The sequence below is a fragment of the Pteropus alecto genome, unplaced genomic scaffold, assembly GCF_000325575.1.
Source record: "Pteropus alecto unplaced genomic scaffold, ASM32557v1 scaffold98, whole genome shotgun sequence".
Lineage (NCBI taxonomy): Eukaryota > Metazoa > Chordata > Mammalia > Chiroptera > Pteropodidae > Pteropus > Pteropus alecto.
The window spans coordinates 1,982,731-1,998,237 of record NW_006443570.1 but is presented as its reverse complement, the minus strand read 5'-3'; the positions used below and the strand labels follow the sequence as shown (position 1 = coordinate 1,998,237).

Here is a 15,507-nt window from a genome sequence, read left to right as displayed (position 1 = left end):
AGTCTGACTCAGGCCTGGTCTGGGGTCAGAGCCAAAAGGATATCCTGAGGCAGGAGGGAGGGGGGCGTTCCTGGCTTCCCTGCAGCCTGGGTCCCCAAGGAAGGATGCTGGCTGGGAGGGGGCTGGTAGCACCATGTCTTGCTGACAGTCTCTCTGCCCATAGGATCAGAATCAGGGCAGTCTCAGGGGTGGAGCAGAGCTTAGGGGATGGGAGCGGGATGGGGGGAGTTGCGTAGCCTTACACACACACACTCGTGCACGCACAAACACGCTTCCTGTGTGCTCTGTCCATTTGACTCCCCCCCCCCGCCCCCGCCCCGGGCTGGTAGCACCATGTCTTGCTGACAGTCTCTCTGCCCATAGGATCAGAATCAGGGCAGTCTCAGGGGTGGAGCAGAGCTTAGGGGATGGGAGCGGGATGGGGGGAGTTGCGTAGCCTTACACACACACACTCGTGCACGCACAAACACGCTTCCTGTGTGCTCTGTCCATTTGACTCCCCCCCCCCGCCCCCGCCCCTTGCCATTGTGAGGGAGTTGTGCTTCCTATACGGTAGAGGTTGGGAGATAGTGGTGAGGGGGCAGCTGCTAAGGTGAGGGTGGGGAAAGCCCCATGCCAGGATGGATGTAAGGACGGTGGTTTCCAAGCTGGGGGGGGTCCCCTTTTGTCTATGCCCCTTTGGTCCCCCCACCCGGACAGAGCTGCCTTTGTTTGGTCTACACACTCCTGTGGTCTGGCTGTGGCCTGGGCAGGCTCATCTCTTCCTCTTCCTGTTTTCTTTCTTCCCCAGGGCTGCTCCCTCTCCTTGAGGCCTGGGCTGCCCCCTGCCCTTTCACCTACTCTCTGCTTCAAGAGTGAGAGACTTTAGCTCTGGTTCTTGAGGGGATCCTCAGCCACCCTGGGCTTTGGAGGTCCTGAGCACAGCTCTCACGGGGCTCTGGGGTGCAGTCCTTGGTGGTGCAAGAATTAGGGGCACTGCACTGCTTGGCAGAGACCCCCATTTCCTCCTCCCAGAACCTGGCCTGTCCTGGGCTTGGGCTTGTCTAGTTGCCCTTCCTGCCTGGTATTCAGTTGCTGCTGAGACTGTGACATGTGGAGGTCAGGCAGCCCTGGGTGGCTAGCGCAGAATCTTGGGCCCGATGGGGCACAAGTTGGGGAGATACCAGACCCACTCCCCTGGGACTAGGCACTGCATCTTGAAGCAGTGAGTGAGGCAGTGGCAGCATCCAGAGGAAGACGTTGGACTTCAGCCCTCCCCTGTCCCCTCTGAGAATGTGCTCAGGGCCTGGACATGCTTGGGGCAGATTTTCAAACAAGTCCTAGCCCCCAGCTAGGCAGGCCTGGAGTTCTTTGGGCCTGGTGGGGAAGAGCTGCCCTCCACCTGTTCCGGCCTCACCCAGGTGATCTTTCTCCCACCCTCCTGGGGTGGTCTCTTTCAAAGTGAGGCTGGCCTTACTGGCTTCCTGCAGCCTAAACCTTGGTGAGCAGAAGGTAAACAAGGGACCGGAGTGGCCTGATTGTGGACTTGCTAGGGAGGTGAGGGATGAGAGCCTTAGCCAGAGGAACCCCTGGAAAAAGGGAGTAGTGGTCATCACTGCTGCTCAACCCTTGCCCGAAGATCTGAGCATGGGGGAAGGGAGAGGTTGTGGCTTTGTGTGTGTGTGAGCGTATTTTCCTGGGAAATTTATAAATAGTTCCAGCCCACTGTTCTGATTTGAAAACCGCCCTTTCCCTCCCCTGGGTCCAAAGGGGCCAGGGTCTTTGTTTCTGCCAGGGCTGGAGTCCCCATCCCCGCCCCCCACAAGTTGAGCTTGAGCTTAGGGTGTCATTTGCATATGATTCATTGACTGTCTAGAATGCTTAGGAAACCCCCTGTCTCCCCTTCTTTTAAGCTCCCCAATCCTGGTTTCCTTTTCTCAGCCCCTTAGGACTGCCTGACTTGTATTCTTTGGGAGCCACTGTTGCGGGGGAGCTGCAAAAAGCGGGGCTGGGCTGGCTGGGTTTGGGGACTCCTGGATATTCTTCCCTGAGGATAGGGGAGGAAATGGTCCATTTTTCTTCCTCTTCTCCTCTCCCCAAATCCAAAAGTTTTCCTTTTTTGGTTGGTGAAATGAAGATAATTTGGGAAAGGGTTGTGGTCAGGCCTCCATCCACACCCCAGATATCCCTCTCCCTACATCCCTCTCCTCAGTCTGGGAGAGCAGACCCTGGCAAATGGGTAATTCTCCACCTAGCCTTGTCAACAGATGCTAGCCCTGGTTGGGGAGAGGGAAGGGAGAGCAGACACACTGCCCAGGGAGGCACTGGGTGGTGCTGAGAGTCAAGCGGAGGGCAGGGACCCAGTTGCCCAGCACCTCTGTGTGCCAGGCGCTGTGCTAGGCACTTTTCAGGATTTTTATCTCTTAAATCACACAACCAGTTGTTTAGGTAAGCAGTTCACAGGCAAGTAAACAGATGCTTAGAGAGGTTAAGTGACTTGCCTAAGGTCACCCAGAGTGGCAGAGCTGAGATTTGACCCTTCAAACCTGTTTTTTTCTACCATCTTCATAGCTCAGCCAGCTTTTGCCTTTTCCTGTAGCTGTGTATATCTGGGGCATACAACGAATGGGTAGCTGGGGACACTCGATCCAGGGAAGGGATTCCAGCACCTTTTAGGAGTGACGAGGCCCCAGGGGTGTGTGGCTGGTGGTGGGAACTCTAACCCCCACCCTGTTTCTGCTGTGCCAAGGCTGGGCTCAGTGTGGGCCTGTGGTTTTCTCTCCCTCAAGGGAGGGTGCCCGTGGGCAGTGGAGGTGGCGGGCGTAGGGTGGAGGTTGGATGTGGGTAGTTTGTTTTCCCTTTCTTTGGTGCTGGTTTCAATTCTCTGATGGTATTTTCTCCCCTGGGTGCTGGGGGCCGGGGACCAGGTATCTCTTTGAGGGTCATGGATCCAGAAGGACCATCTGAGGCAGAACTTGTGCTCTTTGGCTCTGTGGCTGTCATCCCTGCCCTTGCCCATCCCTGTTTCCTGGCTAGCGTGGCCCTTGGCTCATTTCTGTGACCTTTACCCCCTCCTACTGCTAAAGGCCCTCCCCAGGGGGCTGAGTAACTTTGCACTAAAGTTTGCAGGCTGAGCTGGGTTAGGCGGAGTGTGGCTCAGATGGGGGTGGGGAGGCCTTCCAGCCTCTCCTTGGGGTGTGTATGTGTATCTGTGGGGTGGGTTTGAAGTTTGGTTTGATTTCAGACTCCTCAGGGGCAGAGCTGAGGCAGTCAGGTGGCTGTAATGATCTCTCCTTTGGGGGCAATGGTGGGCTCCACAGGGTCCAGATTGGACTGACTGAACCTAGCCCCAACCCCTAAAAGCTGGGTCAGGATGCCTGGGGTCTGGAGTGAATGACTTCCTGGGTCTCACTCCCTGGGCTTCACCTCAGGGAGGTAGGCCCTTGTGTGGATGTGAATCATCTGGAATATTTCTTGGAGGGTGCACCTTTGTATATTTGTGGACCCGGGTGTGTGTGTGTGTGTGTGTGTGCGTGCACACTGGGCCCTCAGGGAGGCAGGTACAGAGGCCAGCCTGGCTGCCTGAGGGCCAGGGGGATGTACCAGTTGGGAAACTATGGGGCTGTGGTGTGTGTCTGTGGGGAGCTGTGTCCCAGGGCCAGGCACGTAAGCCCCGAACTGTGTTCACTGTGTGGTGGAGCCCAGGTATGGAGAGATGATTATCTCCAGGTTCCCTCTTCTCCTGAGCATGCCTGCACACACACAGGTCGGGTGTGTAAGCATACTCTTGCCCACCTGTACACTCAATAGACCTGCATGCATGAGTTTCTGCAAGTAGTGTGTGTGTGTGTGTGTGAGGGTCTGACTGTCAATGCTGATGAGGCTTAGCCAACCTCTCCTTCCCTCACTTGGCTCTCCCAGCTGAGTTCCGTTGTGTGGGGCCCCACAGAGGTGTGGGGGGCCCAGGGTGGCAGCTGGCCCGATGGGTGGGGCTTCTGTTGCTCTGACATCAGCCCTCTCAGCTTGGGAGGGAATCTGCAGGGGCCCGGGGTGGGAAGGGGGCACCTCATTTAGGAGCAAGGAGAGAGGCCTTATGGTTGTTTTAATTAGTAACAGTAAAAATTATGGTCATTAACAAGGTTCAGATTTCACTCCTCGGGGAGCTCCCCCTCCCTAGCAAGTACCTGTCCTTCCTTCAGCCCTGCACAGGGTGGCCAGCTATCCCAGCTGGTCTCAGAGGTCCTGGCCTCCTCCACAGTGGACTTGGCAGGAACTCCCCCTTCCCAGGCATGATCCTTGGCCAAATGCTGGCCATGTGCTTGTCCACTGGACTCCAGGTCTGAGTCTAGAGCCTGGAGCTTGGAACAGGAGGGCCTGAGCTTGCGGGGAAGGGGCTGTAAAGGGAGACAATCCTTATATTGAGTCTCTGTAGCCTCTTTTCCCTTCCTTTCTCGCTTTCTTCTTTTTAACAGCTTTATTGAGATGTAATTCATATGTCATAAAATGTACCCATTAAAGTGTAGAATTGAATGATATCATTATAGTCTCAGAGTTGTGCAACTCACCACAATCAATTTTAGAAAATTTTCATCACTCTGAAAAGAGCCCCCATACCCATCAGCAGTCACTTCCCATTTCCCTCAAACCCACACCCCAACCCCTGGTAACCACAATCTACTTTCTGTCTTTATAGATTGCTTATAAATTATGAAATATAGCAAACGTACAAAAAAGTACAGAAAACCATATAATCAACCACCAAAAGTCCTCAAGACAAAGGGAGCATGTTACTCACTGCCCAGACCCAGCCCGGATGGTGCCCCTCAGTAGTGTGGCACCTGGGGCAAGTATTTCACCCCAAAAAGAAACCCATCGCATTAAAAGTCACTTCCAACTACTCCAGCCCTTGGCAACCACCAGTCAATCTACTTTGCCTCTAGAGGTTTGCTTATTCTGGACATTTCATATAAATGGAATCATACACTATGTGGTCTTTTAGAACTAGTATAATGTTTGTCCATGTTGTGGTATATATCAGTACTTTGTTCCTTTTTATGGCAGAGTAAAATTCCATTGTATGGATATATAACATTTTATTTATTTATACATCAGTTGATGGACATTTGAGTCTACCTTTTGGCTATTATGAATAATGCTTGTATGAACATCCGTGTACAAGTTTTTGTGTGGACTTTTGTCTTTATACCTCTTGGGTAAGATACCTAGGAGTGAATTGCTGGGTCATTATATGGTAATTCTGTGTTTAACCTTTTGAGGAACTGCCAGGCTATTTTTCAAAGCAGCTGTTCTAGCTTACATTCCCACCAGCAACGTATGAGGGGTCCAGTTTTTTCATAACCTTGCCAACACTTGTTATTATCAGCCTTTTTGTTTATAGCCATCTTAGTGGCCATGTTTCTTAGATTGGCCATGTTTCTTTTTGTCTGTCTCTCTTCTTTTGTCTTTCTTATATATACACATATGTATAAATTCATATATAAATACATGCATTTATATGTATTTATGTATGTATATCCTCATATAGCACAAATGGATTTGAGGCATCTCTTGTGGATCTGCTTCTCTTTTTCCATCTTTCTCTTTGTTGTGTCTCACTGTGTCGTGGAGTCTCTGGGTTCATCTGTCTCTACCCTGTGGTGTTATCGCTACATGTCCTTTGGTCCCAGCTGTTCAAACAGGGTGTGTATCTGTGTACACACTGGTGGGGGGCATCTGGCCTTTCATCTCAAGCCCACCTCCCACCTCCTCCAGGGATGTTGATTCTGCAGACAGAGTATGTGCGTAAACTATCAGATCTCCCCTCCATTGCCTGGGGGCAGGGAGTGTCCACCTGCACAGTCCTGCCCTTCTGACACACTGCCCACCCACAGCCCATCATGCTGTTAAACACAGGGGGCAATGCCCAGGAGTCCTCGGTTCCCATTTCCCTATTTTCATGTATGTAAACAGGCCTCCTCCCTAGGCCTGTGGGACAAACCCATCTGGGGTGCTGGGGCTTGGATTTTGGGGGGAAGTGGTGTAAGAGGGGCCTCCTGGCTTAAGAGTCATTTTTCTGAGAAGTGCCAATGCTTTAGGGAAGCGGCTTTTCCTCCCTCCTCCCCCCTCCAGCACACGTTCTCTGCATCTTGACCTCAGGTAACCCACACTGGCGGAAGGAGGGTCAGCTGCCTGCTTCTGCTGCAGGGAACCTTTGGGGTGGCACTGTGGACCCTTTCCCCTTGGGATTGTGGGTGAGAGGCCCTCCTCGGCTTTCGGCTCTGTCCCTGTCTCCTCAGCCTAGCCGTGCTGTCCTGCTCACCCCCAGCAGTGTCTGGGCCCTTGTCCTAGGCTGTCTCTGCCAGCCAGGCATGGTGCCAGCTGTCTGCTCAGCTGGGTGCCACGGGAAAATCTCCGGCCGCCCAGGTTGGGGAGCTCCACGGGGAATGCCCATGTGCCCGCTCCTCAGTGCCCACTCACCTGTCTTTCCTCTTTCTGCAGCATCACAGGACATGGCCCCACCAGCCGCCTAGCTGGGGCTCATCTAGGAGAGGCATCCTTTTCGGCATCCCGAAGGCCAGCTCTAGATCTTCCCGGGAAAGTGCCAGCTCACAGAACTGCTTGACCAAAGGACCGGCTCTTGGGACGTCCCCCAACCCACCTGCCCCCCAGCTAAAGTGGGGGCTCCAGGAGGCTGAGATTAGCCAATTAGCCTTGGACAGCAGCTCCAGGACAGAAGGGGGGGTGGGCTGACCACCCAAACCCCCTCTGGGCTCAGGCCCCATGCCCCGAGGAGGGGCGGCCTGAAGCCCGCCGGAGTCTCCTGCCAGACTGTCTGCCTGCCCTTCACTGTGGCTGCTTGGCATGGCCAGCAACAGCAGCTCCTGCCCAACACCTGGGGGAGGGCACCTCAATGGGTACCCGGTGCCCCCCTACGCCTTCTTCTTCCCGCCTATGCTGGGCGGACTCTCCCCACCGGGCGCCCTGACCACTCTCCAGCACCAGCTTCCAGTCAGTGGCTACAGCACACCCTCCCCAGCCAGTAAGTGGGGTGGTGGGAGGCTCGGAGGGGGCTATGGAGGGGGGTGGGCCTCTGGGTACATTTGTTCTGCAGCAATGGTGAGGTCTTGGGACAAGCCATCCATTTGGGGGGGCCCAAAGATGACAGGCTTGTAGGCTGATCATGTGGTTGTGTTTGATGTTGGGGGCAGCAGAGGGAGAGGTGAAACAATGCCATTCTGTGGTGCCCCTCGAGCCTTCTCCTGCGCTCTGCCAGTAAGGGCCTTATAAATAGCTCCAAGGACTGGACACAGTGGCTGGAGGCGGGTAAACAAACCTCTCGACATTTGGTGGAAATGATAGCTCTGCTGAGAGAGGCACCTACCTATGCCCCACTCCATCCAGGCTTCTGAAGGAAAGAGCTTGAAGGAGTAGAAAGGGGCAGTCTGCTGGAACCCCCTCCCACTGCCAGCTCTGCCCTGTGGGGCAGGTTCGAGGGAGGGACCTGTGAGCAGCCTGGTGGATAAGGTCAGTGTCCCAGGAGAGGCACTGGGCCTGGACTCTGGCTGTGGACATATGCATACTCTTGGCAGGGCCTGTGTTTTCTCTCTGCCCCTGCCCTCTGCCACAGGGGTTGCCTGTTAGCTGGGCAGGGGTCTCAGTATCCTTCCCTGGCTGGCCGAGCCAGGTAGTGGGAGGTGGCGGTGGCTATGGCCAGCTGGCAGAGTCCAGGCCTCAGGCCTGCCAGGCCGCTTACAGTAACTCAGGCCCCCAGGGCCCATCTGGGCGCCAGGCCAAGGCTGGCGGGGAGGAGGGAGCCGGGGCCTGGCCCGGGGCTAAAGGGGGTGGAAGCAGCAGAACAGGCCATGGACGGACGGGTAGGCTGGCCTGTCAGCTGCTGACCCGGGAAACGTGTCCCACCTCTCGTGGCCGGCAGGGACTGAACACCCTGCCTCAGGCACCCAGCACCTCTCCCACAGACACTGGCAAGCTGCCTGGCACCGCTGCCCTGTGTGCCTGGCTGGGCTAGGTCACTGCCCCCTTCTCAGTGTGGGGGCTGCACAGTCTCCCCAGAGCCAGGGAGTCTCTTTGTCCCTGGGGCAGGCCCTGGCTGGGCGTCTCACTGCCCGCACTGGCTGTCTGCCCACCACCACCACTGCTTCCTGGATTGCCTCCTCTGGCTCTGCATGGCCCCCTCCCTCCCAGGCCCCACCAACCCCAGGAAGCAGGGGCTCTATGTCTGTCCTGCTTTAGGCCCCTACCCTTTAAGCCTTGGGGCACAGGGGCAATCAGATACTGCCTCAGTTTCCACTGCCACCCCTTCTCACACCCCCGTCTTCTGTTTCCTCCCTTTCTTCTGTCCTCACATAGGGTGTGAGGCCGGTGGCGTAGTGACCTGCGAGTCAGGAACCTGATTCTGGCCTGGTCTTGCAGTCTGTGCCAGGTGATGGAGGGGCCTGTCTCAGTTCAGGGTTGCTGGGGAGTGGGTGAGTGTGGCTGTGGTTCCTAGTGTCCGTGTGGTGTAGTTGCTGTGTCTACAGGGACTGGGGTTCATATTTCCAACTTGGGTAACTGGAGCATTTGTTCCCTGCCAGGGTGGGACTTTTAGAGGGAGAAGTTGGGGGCCGTAACCTGGTGCCTATGGACAACTTGTCTTTCCCCAGCTGATGGAAACAGAGCCCCAGACACTCCGCTCACCTGGTCTCACAGAGAGTGGGAGGGGGCCTGGTCCCTGTCCTTTTCCTGTCCTGTGCCAGAAGAGCGAATGCTTTGCCCTCTGAATGTTGCAAGCTTCTTCCTCTTTCTTAGAGGTGGGTGGAGAGAGCTTCCGGGTCCCCCACTTCCCACCCTGGTAACCTTTTCCCCGAGGGTGGAGTGCCCACATTTCGGGCAATGGAGGCTTCTCTGGCTTTCCCCACCCAGGTTAAGCAATGCCTCTTCCTGCCCCCTCTGTGAGCCTTTGGGTTTCCCTGCTCCTTGTCCCTTCCTGGTAAACAACAGCTTCTCTTCTGACCCCGACCCCCATCTTCTGAGCTTCTCCCAGACCGTCCCCTTTTTTGCGACCAGAGGCATCTCCCTCTTTCTTGTGCAGGGCTGGGGCGGGGGGCGCGAGGGCTGGCTCTCAGCTCTGGGTAGCAAAGCATGACAGATCAAAATTCACATGCATGGGAGATGGAGGCAGCCTTGACTTTCCTGCTCTCTCTGCTTGGGGCTGCTGCTGGGGTCAGGCAGCCTCTCCTAGGAGAGGTGGACATTGGTGGCCCCCGTTCTTGCAGGGAGCAATGACAGGCTCTGGTTCTCTGCCATCCTTTTGTAGGAAACCTCACTGATAAGGCTCCCTCTTCCTACTTCCCACTAACAAAGGTGTTGGGACAGTCATTCTTCCTCTCCCATCCGTATCCCTAAATTGAGAGGAGGCTGGATCTTGGGTGATTTGAGTGACTCTTCAGAGACCCTGTGGAATAACAGGTATTCTCCAGGTCACTGTGGGGAGGCGCGCCTATTTGTCCTGCTGTAGTCTCTCTCAGGGAGCCAGAGTGGGAGACCTCAGAGGTGGTATAGGGTGCCCCCAGCCCCTGGGGCTCCGACTCTGAGGACTGGTATTTACTGTGGAGAGCTGGATTCTGTGTGCTTTGTGGGGAGGGTCAAGGTTATGTGCATTTTGGGGGAGGGTCAGGATTTGTGTTTTAGGGGGTTTGGGGTTCAGGTTGGGTGTGTTGGGGAGGGAGTTAATGGTTTGTCTGTATTGGGGGTGAGGGTCAGAGAGTTGACTGTGTTTTGGGAGAATCAAATCTGGAGCTGGGGGAATAACAGCTTGTTTGTGTGTTGGAGGGGGCGGTGATTTAGAGCATAAAGTGTTTAAGGAGGAGTGGTCTGTAGATTATGTTTTGTTTGGGGAGGAGAGGGTCTCTAATTCTTATCTTTGAGGCTGGAGGGGACCCTAACCTGCCTTTTTTGTTGCTCACTGCGGGGCGGGAGGGGGCGGTGCTGTGGAGTAGGCAGTGTAGTTTGAGTTCAGGCTTTGTCACTTACTACCTCTGATAACCTCTCTGAGCATGTTTCCTCGTCTGCAGAGCAGGGATATTAACAGAACCTCCCTCAGAGGGCTGAAGTTAGGCAAGATCATTGACGTAATGCACTTAGCTGCGTGCTGTGCTCGTGGTCATTGCTGTCTCATTGCCGTGGTACCGCTGTTGTGACAGTGAAAACGGACCCACGCCCCTTCTAGGTGGGAGTTGGAGAGAACAGGATGCTAACATCTGTGGAGCACCTACTGTGTGTGGGACTTTATCTCTGTTTTACAAATCTTAATCCCTACAACCCAGGTAGAAAGACATTGTCTCCATTTACACACGAGGAAACAGCCACTGGTGAAGGTTGCGACTGGGTTCAGTGACCGGGAAAGCTGGGCTATTTTCCACCATCTAGGTTGGTAGCTGCTGGAGGGTATTGTGGCGGCACTCCTGGGGTGGAGAGCCTTGGGTTCTCAGTGCCAATGTTGAAAACCCCTCCCCCACGGCTGAGGCCCCGCTTCTACCTTAGGACCGCCCTCCTCCCAGTAGGGGGCGTGGGCAAGCCCCAAGTCACGCCCTCTCTTCTGTTTTGGTCCTGAAGGCTGGAGGGAAAAAGCGATAAGAGGCCTGGGCCAGATCTCCATCCTGTCCTGGAAGCTAGCTGCTCGATACAATCTGTTCACACCCATCCCCACCCTCAGAATCTGTCCGCTGCAGCCCACGGAGTGTGCAGAGCTCAGCAAGCAACCTTCCCCCATCTTCAGACAGACACTGTAGGAACGGAGTGTAAAAGCCACAGTTCTTATTTTGTTTCAATTTGTGGGGTGATGGCAGGGAGGTTGGAAGCAATCAGAAGTGCCGAGGATGGGTGCCCCAAAAGACTGGCTCAGACTTTTCCTTTCTGTCCACAAATTCGCTGTGCATGCGTAGGGACTGGGAAATAGCCCTAAGGCCTGGGGGACCCTGGGGTGACAGCGGAGGGGGTGTGTCCTTCTCTCCCTCTCCTCTGCCACTCCTTCCCTTTTGCAGTCTTCTCCTTCCCTCCCTCCTGCCCACTCTTTTCCCTGGACAATAAGAGGGACAGCCCAGGGGCAGGGGGTACTGCTAGTGATGCCTTTCCTGGTTCCAAAATGCAGAATCAGCCAAAAGATGGTTGGATGGGGTTTTGAATGAAAATGGGGCCCCTCACCTTTTATCTGGCAGCATTGATAATGCACAGACCCCCTCAGGGCAGGATCCCAGCATGGGCTAGGGGAGGGGACTCAAGGAAGCCTGTCCTGCTCTTAGCCTGGCCAAGACCTGAGACATTGTGTCCACTACATGCCAAGGGCTGTGTGCCCAAGGGGATGTGCCAGTACAGGCCCTCAACTACCCTTAGGAAGGAATAGCATATGTGGAAAGGGGAAGTGTTTCCCTTCTTCAAATTACTTTGGGGCCATGCCCACACTGCCTTCTTCCTCTTGTTCCTCTTCCTCCTCCTCCATGGAGTCAGGGCAGAGCCAGTGGAGCTGAGTCTTCCAAGGTGGACTGAGGCCCTCAGACCTTGCTAGATCAGAAATAGAGGTCCTCCTGCCCCATTTTGACTTTTGAGTTGCCAGGAAATTCAACCAGCCCACAGACCAAGATTCCCATAGGCAGAAGTTGTAAAGGACAGCTCTTCCTGTGTGGCCTTGGGCAAGACACCCAACCTGTCTCTGAGTCTATTGCCTCCTCATTAAAGCAAGACTACTGATCTGTTCCTGCCTGGAAGAGTTTCTGTGAGGCCACAGTGACCTGCTTACTGATGAGGACCTTAATGAACTTCAAGTACTCTGCAAGAGCGGTGATGACTAGGGGTGCATAGAGCTTGAAATCGTCTTGTGGGATGTCCGCCTTGTACTGGAACCTGCTGTCTGGCTCCAGGCCTCATGACTTCCTGTTTGTTATCCCCTCCAGATGGGGTTGGGGACAGGAGGGAGCCCTGCTGGCATAAGTGGGGGCCAATTCAATTAAGCCATGGAGTCGCAGGGGGCTAGTCAGACCCTTCATTCTTCTCTCTTCTACTGCCCCAGGACATTGTTCTGCTCTGACCTGTCCTAGAACTTGCTGTTGTCCAGAACAGGCATCTCACCCCAACTTCTCCCCTTCTCCAATTTCAGAAATCCTGTCTATCCTTCAAGGAACATCTTGAATGCCATCTCTTCCCAGGAAACTTCACAGATGTTCCCAGTAATTCTCTACACTCTCCCTTCCTCCTTTGAATGCCTGTGGGTCCTTATTTTTCCTTGTACAACACTCATCTATACCGGGAAGTGTGACTTCTCCCTACCTAGTACCTGCCATGAGCTATGACCGTTTGGGAGATGTTTTCCCGATCCCCAGGTCTTTGATGGCAGAGACAGTCTCAGATCCCTTAGCACCTTGCAGCTGTGAACACACAGCCTAGCGCATAACTGGTACCCAGGAGCTCTGTCATTGGGGAATAAAGATATGAAGGGCAGTGAAAGCATCTGCCCTCTTCCCCAGCTATCTCATTCACTGCCAGGGTTTGCCCAGCATTCCATCTGCAGCCCAGACCTCTTAGGTGAGACTTCACTTCGGAGCCCCACACCTACCTACCTGTCCACCATCCCAGTAGACTTCTTTTTTGTCTCGAGAACTTTGCTATTGCACAAGTACATACCAGAGTCCTCTTTGCTATCTCCTTTTTCACCTTACTGCCATTTATTCTACCTTCCAAATGTCTAGAGAATCCACCTTCCTCTGTCCATCACCACTGCCAGTTTCCTAGACTGCACTACCATTGTGTGCTGCCTGGACTGCTGTAGTAACTTCTAACTGGCCTCTTACCCTCCTACAATCCATTCCTCAGACAGCTGCTGGAAAGATCTTACAACACTATAAATCAGATCTTGCCTTTTCTCTGCTTGAAAATTTCCTGTGGCTTCTCCTTGCATTTAGGGTAAAATACAAGCTCACCTAGTTTAGCCTCAGCCCACCTCTGCAGCCTGGTCTTGTGCCCTGTTTTCTCTTGAATTTTATGCTCCGTAGACAGTACTCTCTCTGTTCCTTGAATGAACTAACTTCTATAACCCCAAGACCTTTGCCCAGGCTCTTTCTTTTACTGAGACTGCTCTCCTTCTTACTCTTTGCCTGACTAGGTCTCTGCTTTGAAGTCCTCCCTGACCCTTCAACCTAAATCAGGTACCTACATTAATTCTTCAAAACATAAATACCAATTATCTCAGTTTGCAGTATATATAATTTGTGATTAGCTGCTTGATGGCTGTTGCTCCACAAGGTCTTTGAGAGCAGGCTTACCAGAGTATCCACATAGGTGCTGCTCAGAAAATTTTTCTTTGAATTGGCCTGGCATAGTAGGAATATGGGCATTGACGGTAGAAAGTTCAAATACTCTACCTTTTATTAGCAGTGTAATCTTGGACGACCCACTTGCTGAGACTTCAGTTTATTTGTAAAATAGGAATAATGCCGGCTCATCTCTTGGTAGTTGCTGTGAGAATTAAAGGATAATATATGTTAAGAACCTGGCTTCTAGAATATTAGGAAGCATGTAAATTCCTATCCCTTTTTGGAGGCAGGGTCAGAGGGAGTCATAGGATACCCTCTCCTCCAGAAGCATCCCTTCCTTCACGGACCTACCTAACCTAGGCCTTTCTTCCAAAGAAACAGGCATCCCGAGGGCTTCTAGGAGGAAGTGGTCAGCTGGAAGGCACCAGGCCCTCCTTTGATCGCTCTAGGGCTGCACTGTGCGCTGGGGGCCCTCCGGGTTCTGCGGCTGGGAGACACCCTGGGCGGGGCTTTGCTCGCCGGAAGCACGCAGAGCGTGGGGAGGAGAGCCCCCTCTGTACGCTTCTGTGCTGTAGCACCCGTGCTGCCGCGTCGGGTTCCCGCGGGCTGCCGGCCGGCTGGAGTCACACATGATGTCACAGACAATGACACAAGCCGAGTGTCTCAATCCGACACAGCTTCCAAGCAGCACAATGTCACACCCAGGACAGCCGGCACGCTGCGTCCATGGCACTAACACTTAGCCACACGCGCCCTGGCCCTTCGCCTCCCGCGGCCACTCTCCGCGTCTCCCGGGGAGCTGGCCAGGTTCGGCTGGGCAGGGGGCCGGCGGGCGAGCGCCACGGGCGGGCTGGCGAGGGGGTGATGTCACGGGTAGTGGTGGGTGGGTCACCCGGAGGTGAGGCGCCTCCAGGCGAGTTCAGCGAGAGTTCAGCCGCATTGCATTAGGCAAATGAGGCCTGGGCTGAGTGGGGTTTTGTGTTAGGGGAGTACACCGGGACCACCCCCCTTTTCCCCGTACCACCACTTCCCCCGCCGTGGCATCGCCGGATCGGGGTCTGACCAAACCACGGGGGAGGCTGGGAGCCGGAACTGGGATGGGGGGATGCCCGCCCCTCTTCCGTCCTTGCCTCCACGCGCAGCCCCCTCCTCTCCCCGTACCCGGCCTCCGTCTGTACTCCGCGTACTCCTCCTGTGTCTTTTCCCTTCCGCCGCCTCTTCTCTCCTCCCACTTCCCAGGCTCCCCCTACTCGCCCATCCACATGCCGCCTCACCGTCTCAGTCCCAGCGTTTCGCCCGCTGCAGCCAGACCCGCTTAGAAGGGGTTAAGCCAGGGGCGGCGCCTAGACGGGACGGGGCGGAGGAAAGGGGGTGGGACTGCAGGGGAGGGGGACACATGCTGGGGGTGGGGGCCAGCAGCGTGCATCACCGGAGCCCCAGCGACCCGCCTGGCGGAGGCGGGGCCGCGCGGGGTCCCCAGCCCCACCCGGAGTCCTCGCCCAGGAGAAGCCCGGGAGCCCCGGCGGGGAGGAGGAAGTGCTCCGTGACCCCCTCCCCGCCAGCGCCGATCCCGCCCCCGGCCGGAGCACTTGGGGAGCCGCGGGGCTCTGCCTCGGACACCATGAGACTCCAGACGGGAGCCCCCTCGAGGTGAAGCCGCGGAGTTCCCGGGCCTCGGCCGGGCGTTCCGGGGGAGAGTGGAGGGACCCCGTCTCCCCCAGCACGCACAACTTCCCGGCTTTTCACCTGGGACTGGCAGAGCAGCAGGCCGACTTAGACGCGGGACTTCGGGCAGAGGGCGACCCCCGGCCTGGGTTGCCAGTCGGGGCGGGGTGGGGGGGACGTGCCCCTCGCCCCCAGCTGTTCTCCTCGGATGGCGCCGTCATCTGAGTGAGGGAGGCGGCGCACAGGACTTCCCCGCCCGGACCTCTTATCTTCGCGGGGAATATGTACGAGAGTGTGGAAGTGGGGGGGCTCACCCCTACCCCCAACCCGTTTCTGGTGGTGGATTTTTATAACCAGAACCGGGCCTGTTTGCTCCCGGAAAAGGGGCTCCCAGCCCCCGGCCCCTACCCCACCCCGCTCCGGACTCCGCTTTGGAATGGCTCAAACCACTGTAGCTCCCCGCCGCCCCTCTCGTATTGTAGGGGTTGGGGGTGGGCGGTGGGGCATGTGCTCCTACTGGGGGATGAGGGGCCTGGGGGCGTGGTGGGGGTCGCCACCCTTC

At 55.6% G+C, this 15,507-nt stretch overlaps 1 protein-coding gene across 4 annotated transcripts in view; it reads left to right on the top strand.

Annotated features, from left to right (window-relative positions):
- Positions 1-15,507, top strand: part of RARA (retinoic acid receptor alpha) — a 44,474-nt gene that overhangs the window by 14,913 nt on the left and 14,054 nt on the right. For 2 of the 4 annotated variants that reach the window (XM_015599308.2, XM_006924677.3), the window contains exon 2: positions 6,478-7,018. In XM_015599308.2, the coding sequence (XP_015454794.1) occupies positions 6,841-7,018 (178 nt within the window). In that variant the 5' untranslated portion in view covers positions 6,478-6,840. Of the gene's footprint in view, positions 1-6,477; positions 7,019-14,697; positions 15,397-15,507 lie in introns of those variants that run through there. The other 2 variants (XM_006924678.3, XM_015599310.2) reach the window with 2 other exon arrangements.